The 17774-nt window shown below is 46.1% G+C and overlaps 1 protein-coding gene across 8 annotated transcripts in view; it reads left to right on the top strand.

Moving 5' to 3' along the window:
• CELF2 (CUGBP Elav-like family member 2) overlaps positions 1 to 17774 on the top strand; it is a 298791-nt gene that overhangs the window by 121727 nt on the left and 159290 nt on the right. For 7 of the 8 annotated variants that reach the window (XM_025853498.2, XM_025853497.2, XM_025853500.2 and 4 more), the window contains one exon: positions 16602 to 16798. In XM_025853498.2, the coding sequence (XP_025709283.1) occupies positions 16602 to 16798 (197 nt within the window). Of the gene's footprint in view, positions 1 to 16197; positions 16418 to 16601; positions 16799 to 17774 lie in introns of those variants that run through there. The other variant, XM_073879919.1, reaches the window with a different exon arrangement.

Raw genomic sequence — 17774 nt, 5'->3', positions numbered from 1 at the left:
GCATTCCTGTTATTTCTAGATCTTTCTGTGCTTTGCACTCCCGGTCCCTGTGCGCTGAGGTGGAAAGTTGCCAAGGTGTCCACAGAGATCATGATATTTTGGGTCGCTAATGAAACCTCTATGTGCAGGCCTCAAAAGCACACTGATCTCCAAGCATATGTATAGTTAACAGCAGGTACATGATTATCATCTTGAATTCTCCCTGCATAGGAATGCACCCTGTCCTCAGGGATTCATGCCTTCATTCAGGGGTACTGTCTCTAGTCAGCTGATCTCCAAAATCCCAGCGCCTTGTGCTGTTAAATATATTCATGATACCGTGGACACAGAAAACCTCACACAGTTCTATTTCCCAGGGGAAATGTGGTTTCCAAAATTGATGCCATATGACCTTGGGAGGGGAATTAAAATCGTTTTCATAGTGATTTGGGTGTTGTTTTTAAAATTTCTGCATCATCCTGTCCTTGATGAGTTTTCGGGTTTCAGCCTCAGTGGTGTTTCTGTTTCATTGTTCTTTTTGGTAACGTAAGGGAAGTTTTGCTTTCCCTCCATCAGTCTTCTAGAAAAACAAATGGATCATGATTTTCAAAGTAAACCTGCAGCTAAAGACAAGATCATAGGTATCTCACTGTCCGTGGCTTAAAATCGTCATGCTCTTGGCATAGTTACTGACCGAAATGCTATTTCTGTCGTGTGTCCAATTTTCAGAGAAGCATGAACCCGTCACCCCAAGTCCCAGAGGAACTTACGATCTATTCCACGTTATCTTGGAAGGGCTTCTTCCACAGTAGTTTTTAATGACTTGAATGATTATGGTAATATCTCTTCAGTGTATTTGATTTGATTGTCCTTATACCATTGTCTGTAAAAACAAACACGCAAAATTGGAAAGCTATTTGTGATACCTTTCAAAGCAGACGGTGGGGCTCTGCTGATCGTAGTGGGTACCTGCCCCCTGCTTGCTGTCAACTAAGGCTAAGCTGCCTAAATGTAGTCAAACCTCTCAACCTGAAGCAACAACAAAAGAAAACAAAAACCTAGGCAGCGATTTGTTTTCTGCTTTCACTTTTGAACTCACTTGTTAAAGCTCCGCCACACTTAAATTGTAATCTCCTATTTATTTCCCACGCGTATAACCTCCTCCTCTTGGAGGAGTCTATTTAGCAAATATTGTCAGTTCTGGAAAATTATGATCGTAATTTTGGTTGCCCCAGTTTAGAGCTGTCATTTTAAAATTGAAGAACTATTGTAATATGCTTTGTGATGGTGTTATTAAAGATAACTCTAATTATTTCAGTAATTTCAAAATACCAACAATAATCATTGCAGGTGACTTTTCAGTCTCAAGGTTTGACTCTCCGAAGCCTTTCAAGATTGATGTGAAATTTTGTGAAAAGTTCTAACAGGAGCAAAAGAAAATGAGGAGTACTAGTCAAAAGAAAGCTCCTAAAAGGTTGAGGATATTTAACTGGTTGGTCAGAGGCATGCTGTGTGTAATCTTTTTGTTTCCATGACCACAGATGCTGCTTCATCCAGTTTTCAGTAACATAGTATCAAATTACTTGATTTACGACTGAAAAGTTTTCAGTCTCTACGCCCCATAGTTCAAGTTGACTTATTAAACTTAAACCTCATGACTTTCCCTTTGTGTTCCCCGGATTCAGATGACCCCTTTGGCCCTATTGAAGAATCCCATTGCTAATGTTTTGGGATTTATATGTGCTCTTGAGTTATTTTTCCTCCCATCCTTTTTCTCTGGGTGGGATAACCGGAAGACAAATCGAGGAGCTTTGGAGCGTGTGATGATATTATAGGCTTTTGTTATTGTTGTTGCTGGTTTTTGGTTGGTTTTGTGTTGTTTTTATTTTGCTTTGAGGTAAGGATATATATTCCTTACTCTTGAGTGAGGTGGAGAGGATTTTGACCTCTGGAGTCTTCTGTCAGCTTTATTACACCTGAACCTGTACCATAATGCATGCATAGGGGACACTGTGTGTGGTGACAAGCTGTGGCGTGGGTGGGACACCTGTCTCTGGAGAGGCAGCTTGGCCACAAGAGAGCCAGAAGATCTTTGTGTTCTGTGAGCTAAGCCTTACGCTAAATGGAAGCCCGAGGCTGTTTCTTGTGGACCAAACCCTAGCTTGAGATCCCTGGGTCTTCAAAGCCTCATGGTGATTTCAGTCAGGCAGGAAAGACTGTAGGGACAGGCTGTTAGGGAAAGTCATATAACCTTTCTCCTAAAAACCGGAGCATTAGGATTGAACCATTCTTTTTCCACTTCCCCCTGGATCTCCCTCTGTCATGCTAGATCTTGCAAAGCTGGGAGAGGCACCCACTGCTTGGAGTGGGAGGCAGCCCTGGTACGTGGTACACCAGCCATATGGAGTTAGGAGAGAACATTCTAAAGAGAAAAATGCGGGGAAACAGTAACTTGTAGCTTCTTCAAAAGCTGCACCACACGTTTCTGCCCTAGCACCAAAGCCAGTGGCATCCCGAACCTTGGGTTTGACCCCATCCATCTTCCTCCTGGAAGGTGGAGTGGGAGGAAAGGAGTCGAGCGTAGTAATGAGTGTGTTTCCCCAAAATTCGTATGTGGACACCTAATGCCCAGGGTGATGGTATCAAAAGGTATATGGGGCCTTTGGGAGGTGCTTAGGTCATGAGGGTGGAACCCTCCTAAGGGGGTTAGTGCCATTAGAAAAGAGAGTTCCTTCACCCCTTTCATCATGTGAGGGGACACAGCAAGAAGACAGCCGTCCATGAACCAAGAAGTGGGCTGTCATCAGACACTGAATCTGCTGGTACTTGGACCCTGGACTTAAAGCCTCCAGAACTGGGAAAAGTAGATGCTTGTTGTCTCTAAGCCACCCAGCTTATGGTATTTTTGTTATAGAAATCCAGACAGAGATAGGGTGGATAGGGGAGGGTTGCAGCAGTCAGCTCATCCCAATGTAGAGTTACAGCAAAAGGAGTTGCTTTGCCCCAGAAAAAAATATAGTCATGTAGTCACTTCAAAAGGGACCAAACATTGGACAGGGGGGGGAAGAAAAAAAAAAAAAGAAATATTGTGATACTTGGTTCAAACTTGGACATTCAGTTGCACAAGCCATTAAGCAATGAGAAACGTAAGGGCAGTGATTGTGTCGTAACTCATCAGTGAGTTTTGAAACAGTGCCTGGCACTCACTAAAGTTGTTAAATAAACGAAGGAAAAATATGGGGGAATGAAAGAACGGCAGGCCCTATGGCCAGGTCACTGAGCATTGAACTGTGAGCAAGTTCTTGTGGGCGGGTCTTCCTTTTGTCTTTGATTGGCATTATTATCACCCTTGTCATATCTCAGGATCTTTAAGGATGTTCACAAAGAGAACGTAAAAAATGTGTTCCACGTCTGAATCATCTTTTCCAAACAAAAGGAAACTTCTTTTTCCTGCAGGGACTTTTCCTAAAATCTGGCCTTGCACTGTTTTCACGTTCCCACAGCATGAACCTGTATGTTTCCAATGCATCAAGCTTACAGAAACCCACAGTTGGCAGTTTTGAGGGACCTGACAGGTCCTTCCGGGGAAAATTTTGGCAGCACACGTTTGGCGGCAGTAGACTACTCAAAGGTGGTTTCAGATTCTGGATTCTAGCGACCCAGTGGTAGTTAGCCAACCATGCGGCTGGTTTTGGCGTTTATTTCTCAGAAGCTTGCAGTCTGCCATGGACAGACCTCGTGAGTTGAGCTCTTCCAGAGACAAAAGAGATTAACCACCTTATAAGAAAAAAACTCCATCCAGTACTGGGTGAAGTAAGGTGTTGCCTCATGTCAGTGAAAGCCTCGTTGGGAGCCATCACTGGTGCTTAATTTTCCCACAAAACCAGCCATTACTTTTGTTTTTTCTTGTTCAGGTTGACCCACCAAATTTAAGCCACTCCAGAGGGGTCTATCCCCTCTCCTCTTAAATATAGATAGATAGATATTGCATTTTTAATACTCTCTTCCAGGTTTTTTTGACAGGTTATACATATGCTAATAGAAATAAGCTTATTATTTGAAGCGCAGAGCTGCTTGTCACCGAAGCTTCATTAACACCGTTATCACCACCTGACATTTATCTTATAATTTTCTAGAGCTGACTGTTGTGTCTCCATGGAAACCCAAATTGCAATTGAAACAAGTACAGTAATAAAGGCATCCACCGAGATTGACAGCATGCAAAGCCTGGTTACATTTGTGTCTAGTTCCTTCAGTACCCACAGCTGGAGAGGGAGAATGTGCACTTCAGGTGTTTAGAATTAACTCTGTCGCTTCGCGGGGGGGGGGGGGCGTACCTGGCTCTGTGTATATGGCAAGTTTACCATAATGTCATGGGTCCTGACATTAGTCATTGGGTCTCTCATTTTTACTGGAATCATCCCAAGGCCTTGTGAATACTGGATGTGAAATTAACCATGATCCTATATGGATCCACAAGGAAATTCTTCCTGGATGACTCTGACATGGTGAAATGTTGGTCAGGCCTTAGGATGGATTTCTTTCTGGGCACGGGGAGCGACCACTGACTTGTACTATTTATTCCCCCTTGATATCAAGGAACCTGTGCTCTTTTAAGTTCATGACTTCACATCAATTTGGTTGATGCCTCAAAGCGAAGAGTCATGAAACTGGAGTGGGTCCAGAGTGAATTAATCTGAAATTAATTTGATTCTGAAAGACTCCATCTGGCTGTGTTTGGGAAAGGCAGTTAGACAGATACATAAACAAATGATCATCTGTATTCATTGTGCCAGATGTAGTGTCAAAAAATGAAGAAATGGCTTTAAAAAAATCAACTATGGGGAATTTTGATATAATGATATTCAGCCTCTTAGAATAACAGCTATTATAATTTAGCACGTAATCCAATTTTTATTCTTATTTGTTTAGGGGGTTAGATCTGATGGTGTGTTTCTAAAGAAATAAGCAAATTAAATGTCAAAGCCTATTTTAATTGGTGGTTTAAGATGCTAAATGGAATTTATGAGATGCTGGGGGAGGGGGGGCTTATAGATTTCTGAATCAAAACGTGGTATTTGGTATTGATTTCATCTTAAGATGTGATGTCGGAATTTGAAAACTAGCAGAGTAGAATGTCATTTGGACTTTGCCTTTTGACACGTAGTTTTGTAGCATGACCAACTGGTGTGTTCGTATCATAGGGAAACATACCCAAGGAGCTGACGTGCATGGAATTCTGGAAGTCTTCCTTGAGTAATGCTACAGACTTGGCAGTGTTTTTCCATTACTTTTGCAAATTTCTTTAAGCAGACTATGGGAGAGGCGAACGTTTTGGATTGCTATCTAGGAATTTAGTGCAATCTCTATAGAGCCTCTTGTTTCCTTTCCTTATGCTGGGACAGAAAGCTTCTAGAAAATTCATGACTAGTTCCTTGAATGATATCACAGGCATCCATTATGGGCTTTTTAATCTCCAGTTTTCAAACCTCGAACATCATCTTTTGTGATGTCCTAAAGAGAAAGAATTAAGGTTTACTTCTTGATCAGTGAACAAACATAATTTACTTTAGGAAAACAAGATCCCCCAAAGGGAGCAACTCCTCTCTCCCCGGATTCCCACTCACTTCCCTCACTTGTCCCAGCCAAATGCAACAAGAGCTGGTAAAACATGCTGGTAAAAACAGAACAGGCAACTTGGGAAAATTAACCCCCCAAAAGCTGAAGTGTCCTGGCAGAATCGGCCGCTGCATTTAACGACAGCAAATTAGATGGTCCCCAGACCTTGAATTTTGAGGCACACCGTGTGTTAGGATGAGAGAGTAAAGTCTCAGATACCTGGGGTCCCTGCGGGATGAGTCAGCCTCGTTAGCTGAGTTTGCACTAGAGTTGAAAGCGTATCCTTTAAGGCGCAAGTTCCTTATTGTCTCATTTTGAAGGAACCCTTCTTAACGATGAATTATATATTTCCCTGCCTTCTTACCTGGAGTTATTGAGCATAGTGTGGCCCTTTCAATGAGACAAGATTGTCATTATACAAGTTAATTATTCTGCTGTGAAGCTGTCCTTGGGAACCCGTGGAGAACAGAAGTCAGCCCCAGCTCAGAGTGGGCTTTCCACAGCTGCGCCCCTTCGAAATCGGCCGGTGACATCACTCTCTGGGCCACCGATTGCAAACCCTCTCCTTTGCTACCTGCAGTCTCCTGTGGGTCTGAAAGGCAGATGATCAAGGCTGCGAAAAACCAACATTAAGCATAAGAATCTTTGAGGAATGGATCAAGAAGCTCCCCAAAGAATTGAAAGGGCATAAACGCCAGGGTGGGAACTTGGTGACACACATTTTGACTGCTCGGAGGTCCTTTTTTTTTTTTTTTTTTTTCCTGAATTCTCTTGTTGGCATTCCACAAATGCAAGAGTTTAAAGGCACTACCCCCCAAAAAAGAAATACATCTGAACCTAATAAATTGTTAGTCTACAGAAATACGTATCTTCTCTCACAAATGGATGCTGTTCTGTGATCTGAACAGTCATTAATATGATGTAATTAGTTCCTAGATATACTGTCAGCTTTAGATTTTCCAGATCAGTGGAAGGAATCCGTGGCATCGCTAACCTTCAGCACATTTATATCAAGCCTTATACTGCCGGCTGCATCCCTTAGGCCACCATTCATTTTAACTTGCACTCCTTGATTACACATCATTTCTGACCGAGGAAGGTAGGCCAAAAGCAGGTTGAGGAGAGACCAGCCTGAGATTCAGTTTTGCCATTGATAAATGATAAAATGAATAATGAATGGACAGATAATCAATATTTAACAGGAGGCTAGATAGAGTTCTGAATACAGGGCAAGCACAGAGGTCAGTGAAGTCTTTGTCCTTTCGTCCAAAGTAGGAGAGCCCCCTGAATGGTTTTTGCAATGGTTTCATCACCAGAATGGCCAGAATTAGGACAGTGGCAGTGCTGGGGCAAGTGAACCCAGAGGGCATTTAGAGAAAAATAGGCATGACTCAGTAACTCATTGGTAATAGGTGTATCGATCCTCAGATTCAATAGAACAGTGCCAAGTGGGATAACATGGTTCTCTATAATCATGGTTCTTTGTAATTGCATAACATGTGACTTAAATTTTACAACTCTAAAGCCTTCTTGCTATATTAAATCTCTTGATTCAGAAAATATATGTTAGGGACACACTGAGTCTGGGCAGGCCCCATGCTCACCTTCCAAATGAGGTCTTCTCTAAACATCTTATTTAGAACTGCACCCCTCCACCCGACACTCCGCGATTCCATCCTGGTCTTCGTTTTTTTCCACTGAAATGAAGGAGCCCTTTCTAATCTCTTAGGAAGATTCTCCTGTTTTGCCATTTTTATGCCCCTCCCCCAAAATAAGCTCCTTAAAGGCAGTTTTACCTCATTTTATTCATTGCTGTCTCTCCAGCACCTTGAAGAATGCCTGGATCGTGGGGTCACTTTATAAATACCTGTTGACTTACTGATTGAGGAAGACATCGTTGACATCGTGAATTTCAGAGTCTGACTGTGTACCTGACTGGGGGCTCAGTGAGTTACTGTTTCGGTAGGCTCAGCGGTCAGAGACCGGGAGAGGTCCGGGCCAGCAGGAGATCTGCATGATATGTGTGTGTTCTGCGTAAGGTGTCGTTCCTGGTCTCAGACTGGGGCAGGGTTAGGCCCTAAGGAGCCACTCAGAAAAACAGATGTCACACGTGAAACCAAACTGGAGGAAAAGAAGACAGGGAAGGATTCTTGTTCGATATGCTGATATATTTGTGGTGGTGCCAGAGCCTTCTGTTTGCTACAGCTCTAGGAGAGCAGAGTGGAGGGTTGAGCGGACCAGGAGGGAAGGGACTGTCACACACAGGGTGGTGAACAACAGGAGCAACAGGGTAGGTGGCCTCCATGGGATGTCGTGCAGAGTGCTAGATGCCACAGGAGAGGTGCAAGGGCTTCTGTGGATGCTGGTGGGCCCCCACTTTCTGGCATGGCGAGTGGACGTGGGCAGCCAGGGCTGTGCCTCCCAGCTCGAAGGGGGCAGTGCTGTGATGGCCGTCCCAACCATGGGTCTCTGAGCGTGGCATCGTCCCCCGTGTCAAGTGCAAGCTCCATGGGAGGGAGGGGGCACTGGGGCTGCTCTCTGTCAAGTTTCAGCCCCCTACCATAGCCGTTTTTCTTTGAAACCCCTTGCCAACGCAGTGAAACCATTCGGCTCCTCTTCCTTTGCCTCTGATTGGTTCATATGCCACTTAAAGCTTTGACCACCGGCGTGAAGTGTGTTGAGAAGTGTGTTTAGAATGTCGCGTGCCAGTCCCAGTGGCCCAATCCCCCACTTGTGGCCGGCTTACTGCAGGCCCTCGTCTGTCCCTCCATTCTGGGCATTATCGCTTCGTATTTTGGTTCCACGTTGTACACTCTTTTCGTTGGCTGCGAGTGGCTTTGGGGCATCAGTGACCTCTTTTTTAACTCTCCTTCAAATCTAGCACCGTGCCTGACATAAAGCAGGTCTTCCGTAACTGCGTCGTCTGAAGGAAAGAAAACAAGATTGGGGCGGGGGGCGAGAATCAATTCCCAGTGGATTTGACAGAAACGAGCAAAGGAGAACCGTCCATGTTTGCCACCAGGGAGTGGGGAGTGTTATCAGTCCTCCCTGCTGGCTTCCTCTTGCATCAGTAACTCCTGGCAAAATAGTTTAGCTGGGGCCGGCAGCAGGAGTTATGTGCCTCAAGAAACACGGTGGCTTGTACCTGGGGATGGGGCACCTGACGCAGTGTCCTCTCCATATATGTACCTTATTTTCATCATTTGCTGCTAGCAGGTGGCCATGGGAGACATCTTAGGTGAAGATCCGTGTTCAGTATGGGGAGTTTCCCCCACATCTGTCTTCATTTCATAATGATTCACATTTCACTTACGTGATGGGACCAAACTAGCATCTTCCCCATCAGCCAGAAAGACCAGGGACAGTGACTTGCCCAGGGAGACAGGTGGATTCTGCAGCACTGAGCCATGGGGAGGTAAATCAATCAGATGGGGAGGGCACCTGGAAAGGGGCATATGCCCAGAGCCAGGGGGCCCCCCACTCCCTCTTCCCATCTACAAAGTGGGGGCAGTAATACTGACCTCAGCCTTGTGTGGGGGGAGGATTAATTAATGTGAGCCTCCTCGAAGACTTTGAAAATGTGAAGCCCAATATAAATCTTCTATGTGACTATTATTTCCCTGTTGCCATTTCTAAAAGTCCATCTAAAAAACTTCTCCCTATGCAGATGCCTTGTGCTCTGCTCTGAAGTCCACTGAACTCTTTCTGATAAATCACTGAGTGAAATGAGTTCCCTGGGCAGGGGCCATCCAGAGCTGACGCCTCACTGCCTTCCCAGCGAGAGTTATTGTATGTTCAGACTCCAGGTACCCCCCAGAAGCCTCCAAATTTACTTCTTTGTGGGGGTTTTCCAGCTATCTGCTTTTTACTAGCAGTCAAGTTGAGATAAGGTAGTAAGGTTTCCCTTTTACTTGGTGAGTCCAGACACCTGTGCTGTGTAGCCTTTTCTGCATGAGTCACTTCCTAGGAGTCAGTGTTACATTTCACCCTGGTAAACAAATGTATAGCTTTTAGACCTCCCTCCAAATACAATCCAACATTAAGTCCAGCAATCCAGCAGCATGCCCTATCACAGGTGTGCTCTTTCCTAGTCAGCTGTGAATGAAATCGATGTCCTGTACATCCTTCACAAGCTAGATATTTTTTCCACTTTGTCAGAGCACAGGGATGAATGTATTCCACGTACGTGTACTTATGGGAAACTTGAACTTTGCTTAAGAGGAGCACATATTTATTTATAATTTGACCCTTTGGAGAAGGGCGTTGTCTCCTCCTTCGGCGACTTAGGGTATGATTTGCTCCAGTTAAGCTTCTGTGAGTTCAGCAGCTGGCCTCCAGATATCGCGCCTCGGGGATTTGGGGTCCCATCCTGTAACGGGCGTGGCCTGGGCTCACAAAGCTTTGGTGACCCGCAGTGACAGTACCTCCCAGGTAAACACAGGAATGCCCTTGGTTTCGTCATCTTCTTGGTGAGAGAGCAGACGTGCAGAGATTGTTACATTTACCAAAACCATTCAGCAACTCAGAATCCCACTGTAATTAAACCGTAGCTGTGTCAGTCTGGTGGTGAAGGTGCTGTGTTGAAACGTAGCCACAGAAGATGGACATTTTCCTCCATCATGGTGACCCCAGAACAGTACATTTACAAAAGGACGTGCAATTCCCAGAGCTTGAAGTTCGATGACAGGTGATTTCTTTCTCCAAAGTGAGAGGCCATGGAAGGTTTAGAATTAGAGGGTTGTGCCTTCCAAGCGGGGCCGTGTCCAGGTCTCTGCCAGGTTGCTTATGGTGCGGTGTGGGAAGTGGCAGGTGCTGGACTCCGGGCGCCACATTGCCAGTCAATGGAGGAGAGAATTGTGTTTTTAAATGATAACAACGACCTGGACAGTGTGGAAGATGGTTCATAGTACTGAATTTCATGCCCATCCTGTTGTTGCCCATACCCGCCGGAAGGCTCCAGGTTCCTCGCCAGCTTCCTTCTGCCTTTGTCTTATGCAGCTCAGTCTTGGACAATTTCCTATGATCACCAAACAAAGCCTGTTTCTCCATGTGCTATTACTTAAGTACAAGTGATATTAAAAAAAAAAAAAAGAAAAAAGAAAAAAACGATTCCTGGGCCCTTTGAAAGAGTGGCCTGTCATCTGACTGAAGTGATGGGACTGCAGTTGGGCTATTGGGACAAATTGGCACAAATTGAGAGAGATGATACTCTGGTAACCACCCCGAGTCATCAGCATGCAGCAGCTCCATCTGAGCCTGCGGGCTGCTCTGCACGGAGTAGGTGGCACCTCGTCAGCTCCCCAGCCTGTGCCTCCGTCACCTGTGAGCCCCAGGGGACTGCATCAGACACAGACGGGGAATCACCCCCAGGCTGTAGGCAGCTGGTCATATTACCTAAATTATCTTCTCCATACATCATCATCTGGGCCCAAAGCAGAGTCACAGGTTTAGAGAAACGAAGAGCCAGATGAGAACGATTCTCTCTCTCTTTGTTCTGCAAGTAAGGAAACCGAGGTCCAGAGTGGTGGCGTGGTTTACCTGGGACCCCACAGTGAATGTAACGCTGAGCCGTGCTGAGAGCCCCGGCCATGCAGCCCACTACCCCACACACAGCGCTCCTGCGTTGGTGTCATTTTCCTGGCCCCTTATTCTTGTTTTCTCAAAACCTCCTGATGAAATAATATTTTAGTGAATTTCAACTCTCATTAGTTTTTTTTTTTTTAAGTATATTTGCAGCTAGAGGTGTTTAAGGTTAAAATTAAAAATTGCTTCTCGGCTGCACTACACCCTTTTCAGGTGTTTAGTAGCCGCTTGTAACTATTGGCTACCATGTTGGGTTGTGCAATTATAGAACATTTCCATCACTGCCCATGGTTGGGCAGCATGGATACAAGATCCTCTAAAAAGCAAAAATCAGGTGGTTGAAGAGGATAGGAACAGTAAAATTGTTGATAAACCATCAGGGAGATTAGCTGTGTTTTTACAAAATTGTTCCAAGACGAGGCATCCTTTTGGTATATCTTCTGAAGGGGCATTTTATGTCTTTTTTTTTTTTCAACATTAGTACAATTACTTATAGCCACTTATCATTTCTTATACCCATTTTGTAAATTTGTTACTCTAGTTGTCCTATAGATTAGAGGAGATATAATGCAGAAAGGTGCTTTCCAGGCAACAAGATGAAAGGAACCATCAGTGTTTTGTTACCACTCTCCAAAAGAAAACCCGCACTTCACTGGGCCTTATAAAAGCTTATTGTCCTGGAATTAAGAACAATGATCTGTTGAATCAATTATTATAATTTTGGTAACATTTGACTGCTTAGAGGAACCTCAGAAGATTTTGCATATCCTCTGTTGATCTAGTTTTCTTTACACAAAAATAGAGTAGGGAAGTAGGTCGGTGCCTGTGCTAAAAGCAAAAAAGTAAGCGCGCTCATTCCCCCCCCCGCCCCGCCGCCCCAAACGTCATTATGTTTTCGTCTTGGCTCTGAGACCGATACCACCAGTGCTCGCTAGCTTGGTGCTCTCTAACTCGTGGTCCGATTCCATATGGCATCTGTCCTAGAGGAGCCTTACATCTGGCTCCTCGCCGAGAGCAAGAGCAGAATTGGCGCTCGGTCTCCTGTAGTTTGTAGGTGAGATGCCAGCCAAGACGTATGCGCTTTCGTCCAGTGCCTGTGAGTGGCCACTCAGTCTTCAGGAAACCTCAGCCTCGAGAAACCGAGCTTATGGAATACTGAGCAATTGGCCTTTACATCTTAATGTGTCCAGATTCTGCAGACGCCTCTTCTTAGGGGTGTGATGTGGGAAAAGTCACTTTACCTCCATGACTCTCAGTGGCGTCATTTCCAGAACAGGGGTGATCATGCCAACTTTGTGGAGCTGTTGTGATATCATATGTCAAGTACCTGGCAGAGTTTTCTGGCAAAGAGGAGGCTCTCAATAAGTATTTGAATTTGAATCTAATTCCTGCCCTATAATAGGTGCTAAAGATGGCTAGGGAATACAGAGAAGTGAGCTAGTCTAATTTTCTAAGCCTGAGGTCAGAATCTAGTAAATAGACGATCTTACTGAGATTTGGGTTATCTTTTCCCATAATTACCCCTCTGTGAAGAGCACATTGGCTCTCTGTGGCCTCTGGCAAGTACCCCCAAAGGTTTAACTGTTGGACACATAATTTCTGGCTTCCTTAGAAGTGTCAGCGCGTACAGCCTCCTGAGGACAAAAGAAGTCAGTAAGTCTCTGCTAGAAACAAGCATCAGCCAGGAAGAAAGCTGGGAGTCCAAAGAAGGAGGAGCTTGCCTGCATTAGAGCAGAGTTAACCAGCCTGTTGCAGTACCATTACGGACTCGGCGAGGGGTTCAGCAACGTGGGGTCGGTGGGGTTAGGACCACCTGTCCTGCACAGAAGCTTTTAATTGAGAAGATGTGCTGTTGTGGTAGTTTGTGTAAGAAATAGACATTGTTGGATTTACTTAAAGGATTGTCATGCGCTTAGCATTCGATGATAATCTTTGGAACAATTGTTTGCAGCATGGCAAGTAGTTGGGAAATAATGTGTAGATGTGGATGAGAGATGCTCATTGATGTCACCCTGTGGGGATGGACAGAGGAAGGAGATCTGTGGAGATGGAGACGTTGTTATGTGATGATTGAGAAAAATGTGTGTTTTAACACAGTCTTAATGGAGCCACAAGTTTGGCCGTTGGCTCCCTTCTTTTCATAGATGGTAGAAAGTGTGTGTGTGTGTGTGTGTGTGTGTGTGTGTGTGTGTGTGCTTAGTGCTGCCTATTTGCCAGTGTGATTCTAGGGACCCAATAGGATTTGCTCTTGGCCTTGTCTTCTCTTAGATTTACCCTGAGCCATTCACTCTTAGCCCAAGGGAGACCTGACACAGTGTTCGGCCACATGATGGATTAGAAATATTTCGTGCTTTGGAGCCCATTGTGCCTGGGTTTGAATTCTGCTTCTACAGTATATAAGCCAGTAACCTTAAGAAAGGAACTTAATTCTTCATTGTTTGCATCCAGAAAATAAAACTTTCTCATAGGGTTGTTACAAGGATTAGAAATAATGAGTGTAAAGCACCTCACACAGTATCTGGCATGTATGTCCTCACTAAAGAATAGGCATTACTATTTAGGATATGAATTGTGTTTGAGTCTCCACTATGAAAAATTGGGGATTGAAAAGAAGACTTATAATCGTCACTCATTCCAAGTGCATCACAATTGCAAAGACGCGATTTAACAGTAGAAAAAGCCAACACTTCTTAGACACTTACTCTGAGCTCTGTTCTGTAGCCGGCACCCGACTCTGTGACAAGGCATCTGTCACTCCCATTTTACAGATGAAGAGTTTAAGCCCAGAGTGGCACAGTTTGGAAGGGCTGGCCCCGGAATTCAGAGTCCATGCCCCGAGCCCTGACAGCCCGCTGCCTCAGGATGATCAGCGGTCTTGCAGGCATCTCTGCAGGCTGGCTGATGGGGAAGGGTTATAAATATGCACCTACCAACATAAAGAGCAAACACATGAGGCGCAAGCCCTCTTGTCTGCTTCCCTTCCTTTGGGCACCTTGGTGAGTATTTTTTGAGGAAACGAAAAAGGGCCCTCACGGGGAAGGCAATTATGGGAGGTTTGCTCTAAGTTCAGGCATGAGGACTGGGATACCGTCCCCTAACGCCTCCATTGTATTAACTGTGCTCTGTAGAGCCAAGATGCAAGAGCCCCATTTTTGGAACTTCCGTTCCCTGTTAGCTGAGACCTGTGGCAGTGCCTTCCTCTTTTCATCCTAGCTGGTTGTCAGCAGCAGTAACCACAGCCCTTCCTGTCCCAGAAATACATCTTGCCACACTCCCTGCTCTCAACGAGCTGTGAGCACGACATTCTGTTCTGCGTGGGGCTTTGCCACCTCCACTGTGCCAGAATCAGCTCGGTGGGGTTACAGCGTTCACTGAATTTGCACAGGGTGATTTGTGAAGAAGTATAGGTGCCTAAGAACAAGATAAACGATCAACCTCTACCATAAACAAGCATCACATTGCACCTAAATTGTTGAAAGATTTTGCACTCAAAATTTTATTCAGCAGAACATTTTTTATAACAATAAGGTTGATTAGAGAAAGCTCTGAAAGTGCTTCAAGTTAGACAGTCTGATTGTTTATCTCAAGAATAAAAAAAAAAAAATTTAAGTGGTAAACTAGGGGGAATGAGAAGAAGTGGAAATTGGAGCCAGGACCTAGTAAAGAGTATTTGCCATCATTTTCCTCTCGGGATTAAATTGAATTCAGGATTTCTGCTTTCTGCAGGCTTTTTGTTTGTCTTTTAGCCATCACCCAGGGTCTTTTTTTATCCGGGGCTCAGGGCAACCCTAGCTAGGTCCACAGCAGACTAGAGGTGCTCTGGTGGTCCTTGATTATGGGCTTTAACCTAATAAGGAACCCTGCTTAAGATCCTTGAATATCTTCTAATTATTACCCCCAGGCTACGGGGAAATAACACCTGCCATTTGCAGTGAAGTTTTAGTCCATGTGGCCCCTTTCTGACCTTTCTGCCTCCTGAGCTGGGGGCTAGCCCATGGTCATGGAAGTGGCTTTGTAGGTACTATATCTGCAGGGTTTGCACTTGCTTAGGTGCATTTTATTTTCACAGGGTGGGATGTTAAATCAAGAACACAGCACTGCAAATGAATGCTGCTCAGGGCATTCAGCCTTGTCACTTGGCAGAGTAGGTGGCTTTAGGGTGCATTAAGGAGTGTTGGGAGGAATGAAGAAGGTAGGGGATTTTGCTTTACTGTTTATTGCAGCTCAAATAGGAGGGATCCAAATTTTTTAAAAAAATGAATGTCTTCATCATCATATAACATGATGTTGACTAGAATGGCAGAATTCTAAATGAGAGCGTTCTGTCTTCCAAATGAGGGTTTTGGAAAACAGCATTAAAGAAGATTGATATGTAAAAGCTTATGGTCTCGCTCTTTGTATCAGCCCCAAATATTTACTGAAGCTAAGAGAAGAAAAGGCAGACTTTCCTCTTTTCTCTCCCAAACGTGTGATTGTTTAGAACTCAAGTACAACATCTGGAAGTCAGATATACAGAGAGCAATTTATGGAGTGTGAAAGATTTGAAATATTCAGTGTCCTTTAGTGGGAACTCAACTTTCTGGGGCTGCATTTTTTTTTTTCCGGCACAAAGCAGGCATTTCTGAGATCGCCTTTGCCTCTCTGAATTAAACCCTTTGTGCCTGGATCCCATAAACAATGTGCTTTTTAAACGGGAGCCCCCGCCCCGCCCCGGTCCTTTTCTCCAGCGTGGGCAGCCAATCCGCCGCGCCGAGCTACACTGCTGGAGCACTTTCCATTCTGAGCAGCAACAACGTACTAATTTGATGCACACATGGATGCCTCGCGCACTCTGCAAATTCATCACCAGCATCTTGCATTAGTCATCTGACGGACTGCCAAGTGTTTCATTTTCTTTTCATGTGACTTTATTATTACCACCTCTCCTGTCTTCCAAATAAACCTCCAAAAGGCGGGGCGGGGGGTGGGGCGGCGGCGGAGAATCCAGCAGAAATCCAGCCCTGCCCTTCTTTGCACACGAGAGCCAGTGTGGGGCTGATAACGCTGCGGATGCGTTGGTGGCAGCCTTGCAGAGCGAGACCTGCACTTAACTTGCAGCTGCCTCCCGAGCCGGGCTTCAAGATGTCCACGCCCCGGGTGACAGCCGGCAGGGCGCTGCCCTGTGCTCGGGCGGCGATGCTGAATAGCAGCCTGCAGTGAGAGCCCGCAGCCGCTGCCGCCGCGGAGCAACCTAATGGTGCCTGTGCTTTGTTTTAGTTCATCAAATTTCTACGACTCATTAGGCACTTTGCCCCGTGCTCCTCTTCCTTCTCCTTCCGCCTCCCCGCCCCCGCCCCCACCCCCACCCCCACCCCCATTCTTTTTCTTCCTGTCCCTCACCGTGCAGCCCTAACTCTGGCTCCCGGTTCCCTTTTTGACAGTAACGGCACAACCAACAAGATGAACGGCGCTTTGGATCACTCAGACCAACCAGACCCAGATGCCATTAAGATGTTTGTCGGACAGATCCCCCGGTCCTGGTCGGAAAAGGAGCTGAAAGAACTTTTTGAGCCTTACGGAGCCGTCTACCAGATCAACGTCCTCCGGGACCGGAGTCAGAACCCTCCCCAGAGTAAAGGTACAGACCGCTGGGGGGACGCGCGCGGTTGAGGGGGGGGAGGGGAGGGCGCAGGGCACGCAGTCGGGGGGCGCCGGGGGAGGGGGCCGCAGGCCCGGCGGGGCTGCCCGCGGGAGGGAGGACCACGAGGGGAGCCGCCGCCGCCGCCCCGGTGCTCCGGCCAGCCCGGCTCCTCCCCGCTCCGGCACCCGCGCCCCCGCCCGTCCGCCCGCCCGCTGGACAGGTGGACCGAGCCGGCCCGGGACGCGCAGGAGGGAGGAGCGGCGGGAGCGCGCGGCCGCGCCTCTGTCCAGGCGCGTGATTGCTCTCCCGAGGTCACTTCCTCGGCAGCGCAGGCTCCTCTCGGGTGGAGTGGATGCCTCTCTAAGGAACCGTGTTTCTCAGCCTTGCGTTGCAGGAGCTAACTCTTTCTCCCCCTGCCTTCCGCGTTATTGCCCGTGCAATTACAATTGCATTTTACTTTTCCATCGCCTGTGGGGACCCTGAAATGCCTCCCGAACAGTTAGTGTGGTGATACTGGTGTAAGGAAGAAAGGGTACACTTTTTAAGAGGGACATCAATTCTTGGGGTTTAGATGGGGATCATTAAGTGAAATGTGCCTTTTCGGGCGGGAAGAAGCACCCTAGTGGCCTGAAATAGTTAGCACACCTTCAAAAATGCTTGTGGTTTACGCCCTTACCAGTGGTAAGATTCAAGTGTACAATCTGGTGGTTTTTACTGCCTCCATTTTAAGACGAGGGTGATAGGGAGAGGGGGTTTCAGTTATTAAAGTAGAGACCAGAAAGCTCGTTACCGGCTGGAAGCTTCCGTGTATTGGAATTGTCCTTTGCAAGCTCTGTGCAAACTAAATTCAAAAAAATACCTTCTCTGCTGCTACCATTTGGTCTTTGTCGATGTTGTAACCTTGCTTTCGTATTTTTGTTCTTTCTGTTCTTGATGTCTTGGGCTGTCTACCCAGGGCTCCCCTGTCTTTTTA

This window comes from Callorhinus ursinus, unplaced genomic scaffold, assembly GCF_003265705.2.
Source record: "Callorhinus ursinus isolate GAN/ISIS: 27379988/994484 unplaced genomic scaffold, GSC_fseal_2.0 scaffold36, whole genome shotgun sequence".
Classification (NCBI taxonomy): Eukaryota; Metazoa; Chordata; class Mammalia; order Carnivora; family Otariidae; genus Callorhinus; species Callorhinus ursinus.
The sequence above is the reverse complement of the archived record's forward strand: the minus strand, read 5'-3'. Positions and strand labels throughout refer to the sequence as shown.